General features: G+C 30.3%; 2 protein-coding genes across 4 annotated transcripts; one reads left to right on the forward strand and one right to left on the reverse strand.

The window, feature by feature from the left end:
• The first annotated feature begins 386 nt into the window (after window positions 1–386).
• On the forward strand, window positions 387–3,008 carry LOC111686240 (glucoside xylosyltransferase 1). Its single transcript, XM_023448589.2, has 4 exons — window positions 387–772; window positions 853–1,141; window positions 1,198–1,540; window positions 1,615–3,008. The coding sequence occupies exons 1-4, from the start codon at window positions 636–638 to the stop codon at window positions 1,941–1,943; spliced, it is 1,098 nt and encodes a 365-aa protein (XP_023304357.2). The 5' UTR covers window positions 387–635; the 3' UTR covers window positions 1,944–3,008.
• Window positions 3,009–3,815: 807 nt separating this feature from the next.
• On the reverse strand, window positions 3,816–5,397 carry LOC111686241. 3 transcript variants are annotated; one of them, XM_046949451.1, is made up of 4 exons: window positions 5,246–5,397; window positions 4,838–5,125; window positions 4,645–4,773; window positions 3,816–4,558 (listed from the first exon to the last, which is right to left on the reverse strand). In XM_046949451.1, the coding sequence occupies exons 2-4, from the start codon at window positions 4,979–4,981 to the stop codon at window positions 4,112–4,114; spliced, it is 720 nt and encodes a 239-aa protein (XP_046805407.1). In that variant the 5' UTR covers window positions 4,982–5,125; window positions 5,246–5,397; the 3' UTR covers window positions 3,816–4,111. The 3 variants fall into 3 exon arrangements, with proteins under 3 accessions (XP_046805407.1, XP_023304360.2, XP_046805406.1); XM_023448592.2 differs by having other exon boundaries at window positions 3,816–4,561; window positions 5,246–5,395; XM_046949450.1 differs by lacking the exon at window positions 5,246–5,397 and adding an exon at window positions 5,199–5,217 and having other exon boundaries at window positions 3,816–4,561.
• Between the last annotated feature and the right edge of the window lie 13,489 nt (window positions 5,398–18,886).

Consider the following 18,886-nt stretch of genomic DNA (forward strand, 5'->3'; position numbering starts at 1 on the left):
ATATTTTTAAATATTAAAATGTAAACAATAACAAACTTTGACAGCTAGGAAAACCAGGCGAATTAAGAAAAAAATTATCAGCTGATTGATTAACACCACCTTATATGAATTCGCCTTGAGCTGTGCCTAACGAAATTATTTTTAATTACATGAAATTTTGACAATTTTCACTAATTTCACAAGAAAATTTGCATCTATTTTAATAAAGAAACTCTTTTGTCGATTTTGTTTATTATTAAAATGAATTTCTACAATCACAAATGTATTATAAACCAAAATTATAAAATATTTTATATTTTGGATTTTCAAACTGTTCTTTTCATTTCTCAAAAATTTATGTAGCTCTATGAGCTAGTAAAATTTTATTTACCTCATATCTATCAAAAATTTACATTTTCAAGTATCAATAGGCACTATCTGAGAATAAATTAAAAATTTCATAAAGTTCATGAATATTTTTTACTGAAAAGTACGCGAACACACCTATAATATTAAAAGTAAACAAATAAACTAACGCAAGTAAACAAACAACTAATAACATTGATTTTAAAAAAGTGATAGACTAATTACATATCTGCAATTGACTGAGATGAATGAACATTTAATAATCACATTTAATATATTAATCAGATGAAATGAGGTTTCGTAGAATTATCCTTGTCGTGAGTGTGTTGTTAGCAACAATAGTTTTATATTTTATACATCATCGCTACAACGCGTTGTCTGTCTCTTCACATACACTAATTGTTCCAGTGGCAAATAGCCTTACAAAGTATTTTTATTTTCAAAAACCAATATTATTCTTTAAACTAATAAATGTATTTGTTTATATATATTTATATTTTATATTAGAATAGCCCGTCCAACTTATTACATAGCTGTGGTAGCTTGTGGTCAACGCCTGCAAGAAACATTGGTTATGATAAAGTCAGCACTGCTGTTTAATCACTCGAAAGATAAATTGCATTTCTTAATATTTGCTGAAGATCAGTTGCAGTCTAGTTTTAATGAAAAGCTCAGTGACTGGCGCTCATTAAAAAAAGAGGAATTTAATTTTGAATTATTTCCTCTCCAGTTTCCCTTAAATGGTGAATGGAAGACATTATTTAAACCATGCGCTGCCCAAAGATTGTTCCTTCCGGTAAGTGAAATAGTAGCTAAATAATTAATATTGATATTATTAACAATACATTTTAGAGTCTTTTGCAATCAGTTGAATCTATATTGTATGTCGATACAGACATATTATTTTTATCTCCAATTGGGGATGTTTGGAAGTACTTTGGTAGATTTAATGACACTCAAATTGCTGCTTTAACGCCCGAACATGAAGATCCCAACATCGGTTGGTACAATAGATTTGCACGTCATCCATACTATGGTCCATTAGGTGTAAATTCAGGCGTAATGTTAATGAATCTAACACGCATGCGACAATTTAAATGGGAAGAACACGTATTGCCAATTCATAAAGAATATAAATTGCGAATCACTTGGGGAGATCAAGATATAATTAATATACTATTTTATTATCATCCAGGTATTCCTTTCTTTTTCTTAGAATTTTCAAAATGTTAACTAATTAAACCTCTTATTATCTTCCTTCTCTTTTAGAAAAACTTTTTATAATGCCTTGTGAATACAATTATCGTCCAGACCATTGTATGTATATGAGTATTTGCAATGTTTCTGTGGAAGGCATTAAAATTATGCACGGCAATCGCGGTTATTTTCATTCTAATAAGCAACCATTATTTCGGGCTGCCTTCGAAACTATCGAAAGTTTTCAATTAAGCTCAAACCCATACAGTGAATTTCTGGTACCTTTACAGGACTCATTACAGAATCCTATAGTTACTGAATCAAATTGTGGAAAAGTGGCAAAGGAACTTGTAATTGTTGCAAAAAATATATTTAAAAACGAATATTATTATGATACATAACGTGAAAAATATGCCTTTTACATAATTTCCATAGCTCAATGTTAGTTGCATTGTTTTAAGGTACGTTCAGACCTATCAAATATTTGACAAAAAAGACGTAGCACTATTTATGTAATTTTATTTTTGATTCTGCAAATAAGGTCGAAAAAAATAATAAGGACATTCTAAACTTGAGAAGTCAAAGATAAATTAAATGTGTGCAAATAATAATATATTTAAAAGATATCACGTCATTTCGTCGAATAATTGATAGATGTCTACGTAGCTTTAGTTAGATTTTCTAGATACACATCACATTTTTATATTAATGTAATATAAGTTTATATGTACATCCAAAACATATGTATGTATAAAAGACATATCGCTTACTTGCCTAAATCGGTCATAACTCAAAAAATATATTTTCGATTAAATGACTTTTAAAATTTTAATGCTTTTCTATCTATATCGGCATATCATCACCTGAAACGCAGACGGCCCTTACTAACCAAAAATTCAAAATTTATTTTATTGACAATAAAATAAATAAAGCAATAATTTATTGTTGATCTAATGTATTGCATAAAAACAAAAATATACATTAAATTAGCGGTTTTATTGACAATAAACAAAATGCATTTAAATATTAAAGGTAAAATTTCCAATTTATCCATTTGTATATACGACATTGTCAACTATCATAGCAACTGATAGGTTTCACTATTGAGCAATATGTTTATTTACTACAAATATATCGCGTTGATAGAAACAAATTTTTCATGTTGAATTGTTATTGCTTCTCCTGTAAAATTTTAAAAATGTTAGATAGGGTCGTATGTGTGACGATATATAAAATTATACATATATAAATTCCGTAAATATCCTCATCAAATAACTATATCTATAGATTTTATAAATTCAATAATATAAGTGATTTTATCCATCCCCTCGCATTCAATAAATTCATACAATTTGTTATGTCTACCAATTGAAGGAAATTTAAAAAGTTTAGTTGTTTTAAAGTTGTTTCAATTTCAACTCAACACATAAAAATTACAATTAAACACATATAATATTTATATAATATAATAATTTTGACAGTTTTATTTTTGTTCTCATTTTTATTCTCTTCTTTTGCGTACGCCAAAGTTGAATGTTTTTCAATGACCACTCTAATATAAATAAATACAAACAGAAGACATGAATTGTCAGTCGGAGTTCGTCGCAAAGTATTGTATGTGTTTGGACCTTAAGAAGGTAAATTATCTTCATATTTTCGGGAAAAAGTTTTGAAATATTGTAAAGAGTCGGACTTTCACCAGTAGGTTGAATTCACACAAAACTCTGGGGAGATGGATATGTTATTGTTGTAACACAATGTCACAGTCCAACTTTATATTATTCTTTGACTAAGGGCGGGGTTTTGAGTTGACGATCAAATGCCAAATAATAATCAGATTAGTTAATCTAAATATAAATTGATTCTGATGAGCACGAGATTAAATTTTGCAGTATTGCTGCGAAATTTATGTGGATCAACATTTTTCTCAAAATTATTTTTGCAAAAAACTTTTAGAATTTTGAAACCGCACTATTTTATATTCACATAAAACGAGGTTTGAGTATACATAGCTTATATAAGAGATATTGATCATAAAATTTTTACACAAATTTAATTTTCTACTGAAAAATGTTGTTTCTATTTTTTGTGTATTTTAAAACACACTAATGCACTTTTTAATTTTAGACTTTTTATCTTTCTAGGCGTTGAACACATAAGTACTTAGTACATCCTGTACAATGTATTGGAAAACCAAAATATTTATTGTTTATTAAAGCTTTACAAATGTTCACTTACGGCACTCAAACTTCCAATTAGATAAACGCAAAACATTAAATTATTAATATGGCTATTTGTTGTATTTCTTTAATAATAATTTATGATGAACTTCAGTAAAGTTAGAATGGGAATTGTGAAGGAATAAAGGGTGAGGAAAGGGGTTTGATGATTATTTTTTATGAACTTCAGTAATGTAGTAATGAAAAGTTATGGAAGGATAAAGGAAATGGCGAGGAAAGGGATTTAGATGATCACTTTGATTTAGATCTAAATTATATCCAATTACGTTCTAATCAGTATTAGTAATTATTATAACGCGTAACGTCCTCATTAATCTTATTTAATAACATCAGTCAGTGTGCTGTTGCAAAACAATACCGAAACTGCTGCCACCGTCAGCAGAAAGTGGATGAGTAGACGATGTTGACGATGATGATGAAGTAGAATCGCCTAAATTTGCATCATTAACAGCAGTAATAGTTTGCGTAATTGCTGCTAAAGCACTAGCACTTGTACTTGCACCACTATCATCATCGTCATCCTCATTACCATGATCGTTTGAACTAGACGCTGTATTCATAGAACTAGATGTAGAAAAAGACCCAGCAGTTGCTGCTGAAAATAACGAAGATACAGCCGTTGCTGTTGGCGTTGATAAAAAATTTTGTTCTGATTGTGTCATCTGTCTTTGAGGAGTAATATCCAATTGCTGACGCCGCCGACGAGACTCATCATCGCTTTGATATACTTCGTCCTCTGAATTTTCAATACTTGAAATTGGTGAGACACGGGGTCGCTGCTAAAAACACAAAAATTATCAGTAGTTAATTAAAAGAGTCTAGTTATACTTTAATTAGTAAATATCTATTATTTTAATTATACTTTGTTGTTAAAACGCAGAAATCGTTCTTTTTTAATTCTTGACAAACGCATCAAAAGATCGTAGTGTTGTTCTACACGTCGCAAACATGTTGTACATATAGTTTTGGGCAACGGATCAGTTGGTGAGATCTGAAGTCATTAGATGTTATTTCATTAAATCTATAACATATTCATAGAAATTTTCTTTGGTTACCGTGATAGGCAAGTAGCCATTTATTTTTTCAACCAGACAAAGGCGCTGTCCCTGATCACCATATATATGGATTACAATTCGATGCATTTCCGAACACAGACGACATAAAAAACCTGATATACATGCTTTATCGATGCTCCCCATTTTTTTGTTCTCTTATATATTAATTTAATATTTTGTATTTCAATTTACAATTTTTCAACTTTTGTGTACTTTTTTCTGCAAATTACTTTGACAATTTCTTCTTTATTAATTCTATCTTCTTAACACAATTTTGTTGTTGCCAGACTTGAAATAGAAACAAATTAGGAAAAAGGATTATAACAAAAATATATAAATATTTAATGGGTGGTCAGGTTACCATATTTACAGTTATTAATTGAATCGGTATAGTTACTAAAAACAAACCTTTTGTTTAATAACATAAAGCATTCACCAAATAAAAATTTAAATCATGTTTTTTACACTTTCATTCAATTATTGTTTGAGCGATATTCGGACAAATATTAACAACGGCGCGGCTGACACAAAAAATGTCGGCGTCGACTTAAAATCAGCTGAGTTTATAAACGTTTAATGCATATAGTAGTATAATGTCCGTCCAGTTAGCAACGAAAAATAGCAACGGCAGAGAAAATTTTGGGAATTAAGTGGCAACACCACAGGGGAAAAATAAATTGCTAACCTAATAAAAAATACCATGGAAAACTCAATGGAAAGAGGTGGGAAACACAAAATGTAATGAAGACTATATATAGTCTTGGAACTATAGTTCCTTGTAAAATTAGATTCCTCTAAAAACGGTAACAAAATCGTTGCTGGTGAACTGTATAGGATCTAGCCAGTGTCGCACCAAAAACTCCTTGGAATATGGTAGGAGACATGGTAAGGATTAATAAAAATCCTTCCGTGCAAAAAATCGGTAGAGTAGATCCTTGGAAAATTGGCTTCCTCCAAAATGGTCCGTAAAATCGTTGCTGGTAAACTATATAGAATCTAGCGAGTGTCGCGCCAAAAACTCCTTGGAATATGGTAGGAGACATGGTAAGGATTGAAAAAATCCTTCCGTGCAAAAAATCGGTAGAGCAGATCCTTGGAAAATTGGCTTCCTCCTTACCATGTCCTCTACCATATTCCAAGGAGTTTTTGGCGCGACACTCGCTAGATCCTATACAGTTCACCAGCAACGATTTTACTGACCATTTTGGAAAAAGCCAATTTACCAAGGATCTGCTCTACCGATTTTTTGCTCTCAGAGCTCGTCTGTGTGAAGAGAATAAAAATTTTTCTTTGAAAACCCCTTCAGTTTCGCCTATATGTACTACTATATGGTTTAAAATAAAAACTGTGTACGGGGTAAAAAAATGAAAGAAGGAAAGAAGAAAGAGAAAAAAATAATGAAAATATATATTTACACCAAACACTTTAGTAAAGATCACAATAAAAACATATGTTTCGAATGTCGTTTCCAATGATTGACAATGTTACTTAGAGTGACAGCAACAGAAGAAGGAAAGGTATAATCGGTTACGATGGCTCGAATGGTGTATATATAAATTTGTCATTCCGTTTGTAATTTCTATAATATAATTTTCCGACCCTATAAAGTATATATATTCTGAATCCTTATAGATAGCGGAGTCGATTAAGCCTTGTCCATCTGTCTGTCTGTTGAAATCAATTTTTAGAGGTCCCCAGATATTCAATAATTCAGTTAGACATGCTTTCGAGAAGATCGCTATAAATAACGGAGATATGAGCAAAAATCCCAGACAACCTATGAAAATTTCATAAAAAAAATGGCATATTTATACCCTTAACCTTCGTGAGAAGGGTGCCATTCCGTTTGTAATTTCTATAATATAATTTTTCGACCCTATAAAGTATATATATTCTGGATCCTTATAGATAGCGGAGTCGATAAAGCCATGTGCGTCTGTCTGTCTGTTGAAATCAATTTTCTGAAGATCCAAATTTTCCAGAATTTTCTTCAAGATCCAAATCTTCAATAATTCTGTCAGACATGCTTTCGAGAAGTTTCGTATTGGAAATCAGCAAAATCGGTTTATAAATAACTGAGATATGGGTAGAAATCTGAGACTACCTATGAAAATTTACTTGGATGTAGGTTTATTTTATTGCGTTGTTTATTTTGTTTTTGTTTTTCTATGTTTTTCGTTATGTATGTTTAGATGATGTCTGTTAGGCGCAATTTACATGAAGACTTTTCAGACGTCTGTTTTTTCCAATTCTCTTTTGAGAATCTTCAAAAAAATCATGAACATTTATACGGTGATTTTTTACATGCAACTATGCATGTCTTTTTTTGATGTTTAATTGTATAATCCTTTTTAATTACTTATTCGTAGTAAAAATAAAATGAAATTTTTAACATAAAAACCATTTATTTTGATTTAAAAAAATTTAATTACATGCTATAGTATTTTTTTAATGCAAATTTTAATGTTTTCATGTAAAAAAAGACATAATTATTTATTTTACATGAGCATAATATCAACAGTACGAATCAGTTTAAAGAGGAATGTCAAAAACAATCATGAAAATCCCAAATCCTGTTTGTTTTCTTACCCCCCATTCTCCTCTTCCCCGCTCACCACCAATCACCGACAAACATGAAAACAGACGTCTGGGCAAACATGAAAAAAAATCATCGTGTAAATTGGGTGTTAGTATAGATGCCTTGTGTATTTTGTTTTTTATTTCGATTAGCGTTGTTGTTGTTCATTTTGTTTTGCTTTTGGTGTAATAATAATAATGTAGTCGGGAAAAAATGTATAAAACTAATATGTTCAAAATACACTATGGTGAAGGGTATATAAGATTCGGCACAGCCGAATATAGCACTCATATACTCCATTTACACATACACGAAATCTAGTAGATTTCGTTTAAAATCTTTTTAAAAATCTAGACCGTTTACAATTTTAATTTTTGGCATTTAGGAAGATTTAATTTTTTGAAATTGAGCCTGATGTGAAAAACAAGAAGGAAAAATTGGATATTTGTTAACATTTTATTTATAATAAAAAAATTTGATACTTAAATATAATATTACCTTCTATTTTAAATAAACTTTTCATTCATGTTTTTCAATTAATAAAATTTTGTTGACAAATAAAGTATTTTTGTTTCTTTTGTCTTTCTCGTTTTTTCTTATGTAGCGTCGTATTTTTTAGTATTATTTAGGAAAAAACAGAGTTGAATTTCTAAAAACAACTAGATTTTGAGTAGATTTTATCGAAATCTAGTTACGAAGTAGATTTTGTTTTGTATGGGAAATCTAGTAAAAATCAACTAGATTTGGCTCGAAATCTCATAAGTACTAGATTTCGTAAATGGGGTATTACTTGTTATTATAGTTAAATGATATTTGTATAGAATTACTGTTTATTAATGTTCATTACTTGTTGTAATCGTTATTGATGTTTGTTATACCCTATTTACACATACACAAAATCTAGTACTTATGAGATTTCGAGCGAAATCTAGTTGATTTTAACTAGATTTCCCATACAAAACAAAATCTACTTCGTAATTAGATTTCGTTAAAATCTACTTAAAATCTAATAGTATTTAGTGATGCAACTCTGTTTTTTACTGAATAATACTAAAAAAATACGACGCTGTACAAGAAAAAAGAGAAAAACAAAAATAGGAAACAATAATTAAAATGTCGACAAAATTTAAATAAATTGAAAAACATGAATGAAAACTTTATTGCAAATAAAAGGTAATGTCATATTTCAATATCTAATTTTTTATTATAAATAAAATATTTTTAAATATTCAATTTTTTCGTCTTGTTTTTTATATCAAACACAATTTCAAGAAATATTAGAAAAAGTGAAATCTTCCTAAATGCAATAATAGTAAGTGTAAACGGTCTAGATTTTAAAATTGATTTTAAATGAAATCTACTAGATTTCGTGTATGTGTAAATGGGGTATTACATTATTTTTAAATTAATTGTTAACTGTTCTGGTCACGGTAGCGTGCCGCAACGTTCTATTTAATACCTATAATTTTATAACGTTTTTGAAAAAAAAGAAAGAAAGCAAGGAAAAAATAAAAAAGAACAGAAAAAACTAAAGAAAGGAAGAAGAAAAAATTAATGAAAATATATATTTACACCAAAAAGTGGGACTCCAAAATCCCAGTTTTTAATATTTTTAAAATATCGGAATTGTATACAAGAGTTGGAAATTTTTGTATCCTGTCAATACTATTTTATTTCTCTCATAATATAACTCATTTTCAGGAGATTTATTTTTAAACTCAAGAGAACTATTTTTATTCTCACTCAAGACGAATTCAGATAGAATGGTGTTATTCAAACTGATTATTTTTTACTTGACTGATACGCTCTGATGTAAGGCCCTGTTATTGTTCACAATTTTATATTTTAAATTAAATTTGACATAAAATATAAGATTAATTTATCATCACGAGAAACATCACTTACGGCCAACTTTTCGGAGAGAGGCCACACACCGAACTTCAAAGAAGTTGTAATATTACAGACAGAAGAGAAATATAATATAAGATTTACACTATATATGCTTCACATCATCAATACACCGTTACACAAGAGAATTAAATTTAAGAGTGACACCGATAACTGTGCTCAAAGCTATAGATATATCATAAATAAAAAGAATAATTACAATTAGTGTGACGCGTTTTAAGTGCTGTTGTTATTTATTTGTTTATGTTTTGAATACTATATATGTACAGTGACATATGAAAATAATATATGTTTTTCTGTTTATGTTTAAGATTCCTAAATATGGCATCCAAAGGATGTCGATGTATTGATAATAATAATAATAATCTTTGGTTTAAAAATTCCGTTAAAACAAAAAAAAAACGTTATTTTTTAATTATTTATGTAAAAAACACTGAAAATACCAAGCGTTTTGTAAACAACTATTATTTTATTTAAATAACTAGATTTTTGTACGCGGCGTTGTCAAAAAAAATCTAAAGGTTTCCCTATGAAGAAATTCATTATTTTTTTAAACAATATTTATAAAAGATACCAACAATTCCAAAAATCTTTCTCTATTTAATTTCCCAAATTTATACATTTTGTTTAAAAACTTTTGTATATGTCATAAATCTAAAAATAAACAAACGAACAGACTTAAAAAAGATATTTATAATATATATTAGGTAATAAGATTAGGATTTCATACAGCGAAATTTAAAATTAGAGTCACATAGGAGAAAGTACAAAATTCCCTTTTTTGCTCACTGGATAATTGCTCTGCAAAAACATAATTTTCAAATCATTATAAATTTAAGAAATTTCATAAACTACTAAAATAACGTATAATTAAATCACAAAAAATATAACAGTTGTTTGTCATTTGCACAAAGTAAACAGAGATATAAATTTTGACATTTGAAAATGTCTAAATTCAGCTTTTGTTTGATTTTGAAATTGTTTGGTTAGAAGAGGTATATAAAATACAGCTAAAAAATCATTGAAATCGTTTTGTGCGAAAGGGAGAGAAATAGTTTTTTACTCGTGACGCCTCTTTATACCCTGTGGTCATTTGCTCTAATAAAATATTAATATATAAAATTTGATGTCATTTCAATTCAGCTCTGGGTGAAGGAAGATCGTCGTACGTCATTGCCTATTTAAATATGCTTTTCAATCATAGAAACTTTTGTTTTGTAATTTGTTGTTTGTGAAAATTTTTAAAATAATTTTCATTCCTTTGTAAATTTTGTGAATATTACTTCAATATTTTTATCTTGTTTAAACAATAAATTCCTTTTTTCAATAAATTTGTCATTGCGTTCCAATTACAAGAGGTTATGGACGACAAAGAAGTAAATGGTATTCCACAATTTAACGGTTGTGGATATGACGAATGGCAATTCCGAGTTCAAGTTCATATGGAAAGTTTGAACTTAGGAGAAGTTTTAACGGGCTTTGCTCCTACGGATGCAGCGAAAAGGGAAGAGTTTCTCAAGAAAGATTGTAAGGCAAGGGAACGTTTAGTGGCGTTTGTTGGTAACAATTGCTTAGGATATATTCGTGAGAAAAGATCAGCAAAAGAGATGTGGGACAGCCTGAAGGAGATATTTTCAAAGAAATCAATTGTAAATCAAATTCTGGCAAAAAAAACAATTGATGCAATTGGAATTAAATTATGGGGATGCTGTGGCTGAATATTTGATTAAATTCGAAAATTTAATAAGAAAATTAAAGACTGCTGGTGCTATTTTGGAAGAAAGTGACATACTTACACTGCTCTACAAAATCTAGAAGGTCAGTTGAATTTTGATATTGTAAAACAGCGCTTACTGTTAGAAGAAACCAAGATTTCAAGTCGCTACGTGGAAGAAACTGGTGCTACAAAAACTGCTTTTGCTGGTAAGAAACACAATAAAATGAAATTTAATGGAAAATGTTTTAAATGTAACAAGGTGGGACACAAGGCAAGTGAATGTCGAAACAGTGAAGCTCGATGTGCCTTGAAAGGCAAAACAGAGACGAAAAGTGTTTGTTTTATGGCAGATTCAAATAAAGAAAGTATAAACTTTAAATCGAAAGTTACATTTAAATTAGATTCTGGTTCAAGTGATCACCTAGTAAATAAATGATATTATTTTAGTGAAATTCAAATAAATATTGCTAAAGATGATCAATAGTTAATGGCGAATCATTTGGGATTAATTAATTGCATTTCAAATAAGAATGTTGAAATTACATTAAAACACGTGTTATATGTGCCCGAATTAAGAGATAATTTACTTTCTGTTAAAAAGATGACAGCTGCAGGTATTGACGTAAAATTCAGTAAGGACACTGCCTACATATACAACAAGGGCGAGTTGATAGCTACAGGATACTTAAGAGGAAGTCTTTATGAAATTACCTTTCAACTGCAACAACATTCTGCAAATCTTTCTAATCAAGATGAGGTCAAACTCTGACATAAACGTTTTGGTCATATTGGACAATCTTCCTTAAATGATTTGGCAATTAAGAAAATGGTAGACGGAATAAATTCCATAGCTGGAAAGTTAGATTTTTGCGAAATTTGTGTGAAAGGTAAACATTGTCGAGATCCTTTTAATGGAACTCGTCATCGATCGTCTCGTCCACTTGAAAGGATACATTCAGATGTCTGTGGGCCTATTGATCCTATAGCTTGGGATGGATCAAAATATTTTGTATCCTTTATTGACGATTTCACCCACTTTGCAGTAATTTATGCTATTAAAAAATTCCCACGTTTTCGAGAATTTTGTGGAGTATGAAGCAATGGCTGCAGCTAAGTTTGGTTTATCAATTTCGAAGTTAACGGTAGATCAAGGTCGTGAGTACAACTCCAAGGAACAATTGAAGTGGTACAAATCAAAAGGCATTCAGCTAGAAGAGACAATTGCTTATTCACCACAACAGAATGGAGTCTCTGAACGTTTCAACAGAACTTTAGTTGAAAAACAGAATGGAGTCTCTGAACGTTTCAACAGAACTTTAGTTGAAAAAGTTCGTACTATGCTACTACAATCCTATATGCCGAAAAATATGTGGGTTGAAGCAGCGCTTGCTGGCGTTTATATAATTAACAGGAGTCCTACCAAAGCAATTGATGATAATGTGACTCCTGCTGAAATGTGGTTCGGTTTCAAGCCAAATGTCAAGGCGCTAAGAATATTTGGATGCAAAGCCTATGCATGGATACACAAAACCAAATAGAAGGAAGCTAGATGACAAAAGTAGACAGCTTGTTATGATTAGTTACGTGCCTAACGGATATAAACTCTGGGATATGAATGAAAAAAAGGTTGTTACCGCGATGGACGTTAAATTCGATGAAACTTGTTATCCGTACATGGAGCATACTGAAGTAAATTAACCACTTACAATTGTGTTAAGAACTAACGAGCAAGAAGGGGAAGATGTTACTAATAATATTCCCGTTACTGATCCAGTATTTGCTGAAGAACCTCCAGATACAAATGAAGAAGCAGTACAAATTGCACAAGCATACATTACTGATGATGAGTTCGAGGAATCAAAACCTGTACAAGTTTGTGATATGGAAAGCCAGGAAGTCCGAAGGATCCAGAATATATATACTTTATAGGGTCGGAAAATTATATTATAGAAATTACAAATGGAATGAAGGTGAAGGGTATAAAAAGCGTATTTAGCTGCTTTAGAACAGACAAAAATTAGTCACAAAGCACAAAAGTTCTACTTTTTGTAACCCTTATCCGCCGTTTAGCCGTTTAGGCGTGATTGACGAACACACCAACAGTGAGTAATTGTTTCCTCTTTGTTTTGACAGCGAGGAAACAACAGCAAAAAAAATTCTTTAATGCTAATCGATTTTATACACCTTAATAAATAACATATAAAAAGTTTTGTTCAATAATCTTTCCATGTCACTGAGTAATATCTTCTTGAAGTCAAAATTTTATTAAATTAGTTTTAATAATCTGAATTATACACTAGAAATCTATAAAAAGATGAAATAGCCATATAAATTGTATGACATACCCGAGTATGTTGGGTATTGATGTACGTAATTTTGCTCGGGTATAGACAAGACGGTTGATTTTAATTGTTTTTATAAAATCTATCTTTATTTCAATAAAATTATCTGTAAGTTGTCATAAATAGTACTTAGCCAATAAGTGATCAGATGCATATCCGAATTCTGTCGGTTCGGAGAACTTCACCACCTTCCAATCATATGTAGGTAAATAAAAGTTTCGTACGGAAGGAACTCAAGAATCTTCACCGGATCATGTGCCTCAATTGGGATGGTGTCAATGGATCTCGGTCTGCGAGGGATATCACATGCCGGGAACTTCCCCAAGGGACCCAATCGCAAACTTGAGAAGTAACGCAGAGCGCTACTTGGGGGTTGGTCCTGAATTTTCTTTAAGGATTTTCTAATACACCCAAGCATTCGTTAATGAATGATCCTCCATTTTTCCTGAAAGATGGCTCCGTCACTACTCCTCGCTGAAAGTATTATTAACGACTACAGTTGGCGCCTTATTTAAAGTTTATTCGTCGTATGTATGTTTGAAAAAAGAGACTCTTCCTCGGATCTATGACGTTTTGGCCCCTCAGCAGAAGACTTAGTCACTTCTGCATTTGCTGAAGGATCCGTTTAGGCGCCTCAGCAGCAGACATAGTCACTTCTGCGTTAGCTGGTCTGATTCGATTTGCCTCTCCAATATTTTTTCCTCTAAAGAGACAATTTCTCATCCTTGATTTCCAGCGTAGGGAGAGGTCAACATCTGTTTCGGCGATTCCTCTTTTGCACAAGGGGCACATGAGAGATGTTCTTGTTACCCCAAGGCAGGGCAGTGGCTGACTTTTGATCAGCTAGGGCTGCTCTCGTGGCTACAGAGGTACCTTACAGCTGGGGATATTACCTATAACTGAAAATTTGGTGGGAGGGGTTTGTTTACAAGCAACCAACTTTGGTCGACTGCTTGCGGGTTTTGTTGTTGTTGCTCCGGTAGCTTGCATATTAGACAGGCCCAGTGCTACCGCCTGAGAAAATCGGCTGTCGGTAACATTCGATTCACCACAGCCCGATGTCGCCGCTGTGGAAATAGAGCCTCCGAAGATTGTTAAGAAATGTTATTTATAATAAAAAGTAGAATTTAATGTTTTTAATGTTCATGTTTTTTTATTTTATTAGCATTTTGTCAACATTTCAATTTTTTGTTTGTTATGTTTTTCTCTTCACCATCGTATATTTTAGTATTATTTAGGAAAAACAAAGCTGCACTGAGTAGATTTTAACAAAATCAATTTCCGTAGTGGTATTCTATGGAATTTGAGGCCTATTTGCATACTGCCAGCTATTTCTACAATTGTTGAATGCCTGATAAAAACTGAAATGATTTGTGAAGGTCAATATGCTTATAGGAAGGGATAATCGTTGAAATGACAGATGCAATTAGAAGGTATTAAGATCAGGGCCGATTACTCAATACCATCCAGTCTACCAGGTCTAGCAGAAATGTACAAATTATTTTACCTCGTATATCCACTCCTATTTTTGAACGATCATCCATAGTAATAGTATCTCGTCTTTGGAATAGATTGCATAGAAATTTAAATATTTTTTTCTAATATTTCTCGAAAAAGTGTGTGATATGAAAAACAAGAAAGAAAAATGGAAATTTTTATTAAACTTTTATTTATAATAAAAAATAGATATTGAAATATAACATTGCCCTTTATTTTAGATTAACTATTCATGTTTTTTAATTTATAAATATTTTGTCGACATTTAAAGTTTTTTTGTTTTCTTTTTCTCGTATTTTTATACCCTTCACATTCGTGAGAAGGGTATATATAGGTTTGTCATTCCGTTTGTAATTTCTATGATATAATTTTCCGACCCCATAAAGTATATATATATATTCTGGATCCGTATAGATAGCGGAGTCGATTAAGCCATGTCCGTCTGTCTGTCTGTTGAAATCAGTTTTTAGAGGTTCCCAGATATCGGCGAGATCCGAATCTTCAATAATTCAGTTAGACATGCTTTCGAGAAGATCCCTATTTAAAATCAGCAAAATTGATCTATAAATAATGGAGACATGAGCAAAAATCCGAGACCTCTGAAAATTTCATCAAAAAAGCCACATTTTTTCATGATTTGTTAAAAAAGATGTACATGTGCGTGTGTAGATGTATTTATTTTTATTCAGCTGTGTATTTTTTTGTATGTTTGGATGCTGTTGGCGTCATTGAGTTGTGTATTATGTTTTGTTTTTGTGAATTCTGTTCGTATATTTGGATGTAATACCCCATTTACACATACACGAACTCTAGTACTTATGAGATTTCGAACCAAATCTAGTTGATTTTAACTAGATTTCCCATACAAAACAAAATCTACTTCGTCACTAGATTTCATTAAAATCTACTCAAAATCTAGTTGTTTTTAGAAATTCAACTCTGTTTTTTCCTAAATAATACTAAAAAATACGACGCTGCACAAGAAAAGAGAGAAAAATAAAAGAAACAAAAAAAATTAAATGTCAACAATATTTTTAAAAATTGAAAAACATGAAAGAAAAATTTATTTAAAATAGAAGGTAATGTTATATTTAAATATGAATTTTTTTATTAAAAACAAAATTTTAATAAATATCCCATTTCTTCTCCTAATTTTTCAATTAAACACAATTTCATGAAATATTAGCAAAAATGAAATATTCCTAAATGTCAAAAATTGTAAGTATAAAAGGTATAGATTTATAAAGAGATTTTACTTGAAATCTAGTAGATTTCGTTATTTATAAATGGGGTATAAGTTGGTTTTATTGTGTTGTTTATTTTGTTTTTCTGCGTTTTTCGTTATGTATGTTTAGATGTCTGTTGGTTTAGATGCCTTGAGTATTTTGTTTTTTATTTCGTTTGGCGTTGTTGTTGTTCATTTTTTTCTTTTGGTGTAATATTAATGAAGTCGGGAAAAATTTGATAAAACTAATGTTTTTAAAATACACTATGGTGAAGGGTATATAAGTTTCGGCACAGCCGAATATAGCACTCTTACTTGTTTAGTATTATTTACGGAAAAAGAGAATTGCATGACTAAATACATAGATTTTGAGTAGATTTTATTGAAATTTAGTTACGACCCTACAAACATTTTCTATTGCGGAAGTTACCCGTGTGAAACTTCCAAACGTGCTAAAAGCTCGCCAGCGATGTTGCGGAAGTATAAGAATTCTTGTCACCAGTCGGGAAGAACTGATGCCGAGCTGGGTAACGTCTAAGAGTAACTTGGAAGATACTTCTGGAAGACCCGCAGAAGAAACTTCTAGATGACTCTTGGAAGTAAGGTATTGCCAAAGACTCTTCTAGATGTGACTAGCAAGTCACTTCTTGAAGTGACTACCTAGTATCCTCTAGAAGTGTTCCTATTTTATCTTCTAGAAGAAGAGAATCCTCTAGAAGTGTTCCTATCATATCTTCTAGAAGAAGAGTATTCTCTTCTTCTAGAAGATGAGTATTCTCGTTTTCTAGAAGATGAGTTTTATCTTCTTCTACTTGTATACTCACCAAAATAAAATCTATAAAAATAAATCTAAATACATAAAATGAAATTTTATAGTTTTTTTTGAATTAATTGAAATTAAAATAGTAGAAAATATAATTGATTTAACAAATTAATCTAAAAAGCAATCTAATCTAAAAAACAATCTAATCTAAAAAAGTAATATATGTAAATTAGACCGACTCACATAAAATGGTGCTTGAGTTACCCCCCTCATAATATTCGCTGTTATGTTATATGATGTTACCCAAAATATTTTCGGTTAATTATTGTCCATTCGTGAGCTGGACAGTTTTAAAGAAAATATCGTATGGGAACACGATTCTTCATGTTAAAATCAATATTTTATCCAGCTTCAAAAAATTTTTGTTGTTTTATAATGGCTCCCAAAATATTTCTAGTCTATCGATAGCCGTTCGTGAGCAGAACCGGTTACAAAAAAGTCCCTTTTTAGTTATTTTGTTTTAAATTATACAGCATTTCTTAAACAATATATAAGCCAAGTCTAGTGGTGCGCAAAATTTGCAAAATTGTGCATATATATCATTTTTCTTAGTAAAAACCTAACAATTTTAAATATTTTGGAATATGACAATTATAAGCAAACGGTTATTTATGATTAATACATCATTGGACGCGACTTTAAAATACCTTTTAAACGATACCCCGTATTGGATATTTTGTTTCAAAACAAACAAAAATTAAAAAATAATTACAAAATACCTTTTTTAATTTGGTCCAGCGGTCACTTAAAATATTTTGGGAATCATCATAAAACAAAGCAAGGTAAATTTTGGGAGGGGTAACAAAAACACGTTTTTGCTTTCCATACAGAGTGAGTCGGTCTAATGTACATATGTATCAAAAATTTAGAATTATTACCTTATAATAAGATAATTTTCAGGGAATCGGTATTAATATTCCAACTGCTGACTGGTATACTTCCAAAAATTGTAAAACGTTGGACTCTAAAATATTATTGTAGTTCTTCATCAATTTTATGATTAATCCATCAAATTGTAAGAGTTATATTATGGAACGCATTAATCCTTCAACGAAATAAACCAAAATAATCTTATAATTAATATTGAATATACATACTTTTGTATTTATTGAAATTACCAGTTATACTTTAGGAAGCAATAAAAATAGGATTCTCTCATGTCCAATACATTTTCCACCAAAGTTTAAACAGTTAGATCCTTTTTTTACATTTTCTGCAAATAATCGACATTTTTAATGGAACCACGTGATGAAATAAGACATATATAACTTACCAGATCCCTTTTTTATATTTTAATTCGGTTAGAAGTATTTTAATAGGGGGTACAATATTAGCTACTGCTTTCTAAAAAATAAAATAATTAAAAATTAATAAATTTTTTTATTTATTGTTCTGAATCAATAAAAACATTACCTTTCATGAACATTTTTTCAATAACTTGGAATTAAACCGTCTATAAAGATCTGAAATTACTAAGTCATGGATTATTTATTAAATTATTTACAGTCAGTAACGATAGAAACACCTTAACGACCCTAAACGGGATATTGCCTTTGACACTAATATTGCAATAATGATTTTTGTTTGCTCTCTTCTAATACTTGGGAACGGCATGCTAAATATTAAGAATATTGGTATCATATGTTAGGTCATAGAAAGACCTGGTGTTATTAACTAAAAAGTACCTATAATTAGAATAATTAAATCCAAAGCTATATGAAAATTAATAAAATTGTATTTATTTAAAAAAAGGTGGGTTTAACTATATGATTTCAATATTAAATATGTATCTTATATGGGCAATTTCGTGTCGAGTGACCCAAGTCAAAAAATAATTTATATATAAAACAGTAGTATTAATTTCAATATAATGATTCCAGACCTAAACGCGCAAATAGTTTTAAAAATATTGAAAGTTAAGATTTAACTCAAATAAATCTAAATATGTTAAAAATGTAA

This window comes from Lucilia cuprina, chromosome 4, assembly GCF_022045245.1.
Source record: "Lucilia cuprina isolate Lc7/37 chromosome 4, ASM2204524v1, whole genome shotgun sequence".
Classification (NCBI taxonomy): Eukaryota; Metazoa; Arthropoda; class Insecta; order Diptera; family Calliphoridae; genus Lucilia; species Lucilia cuprina.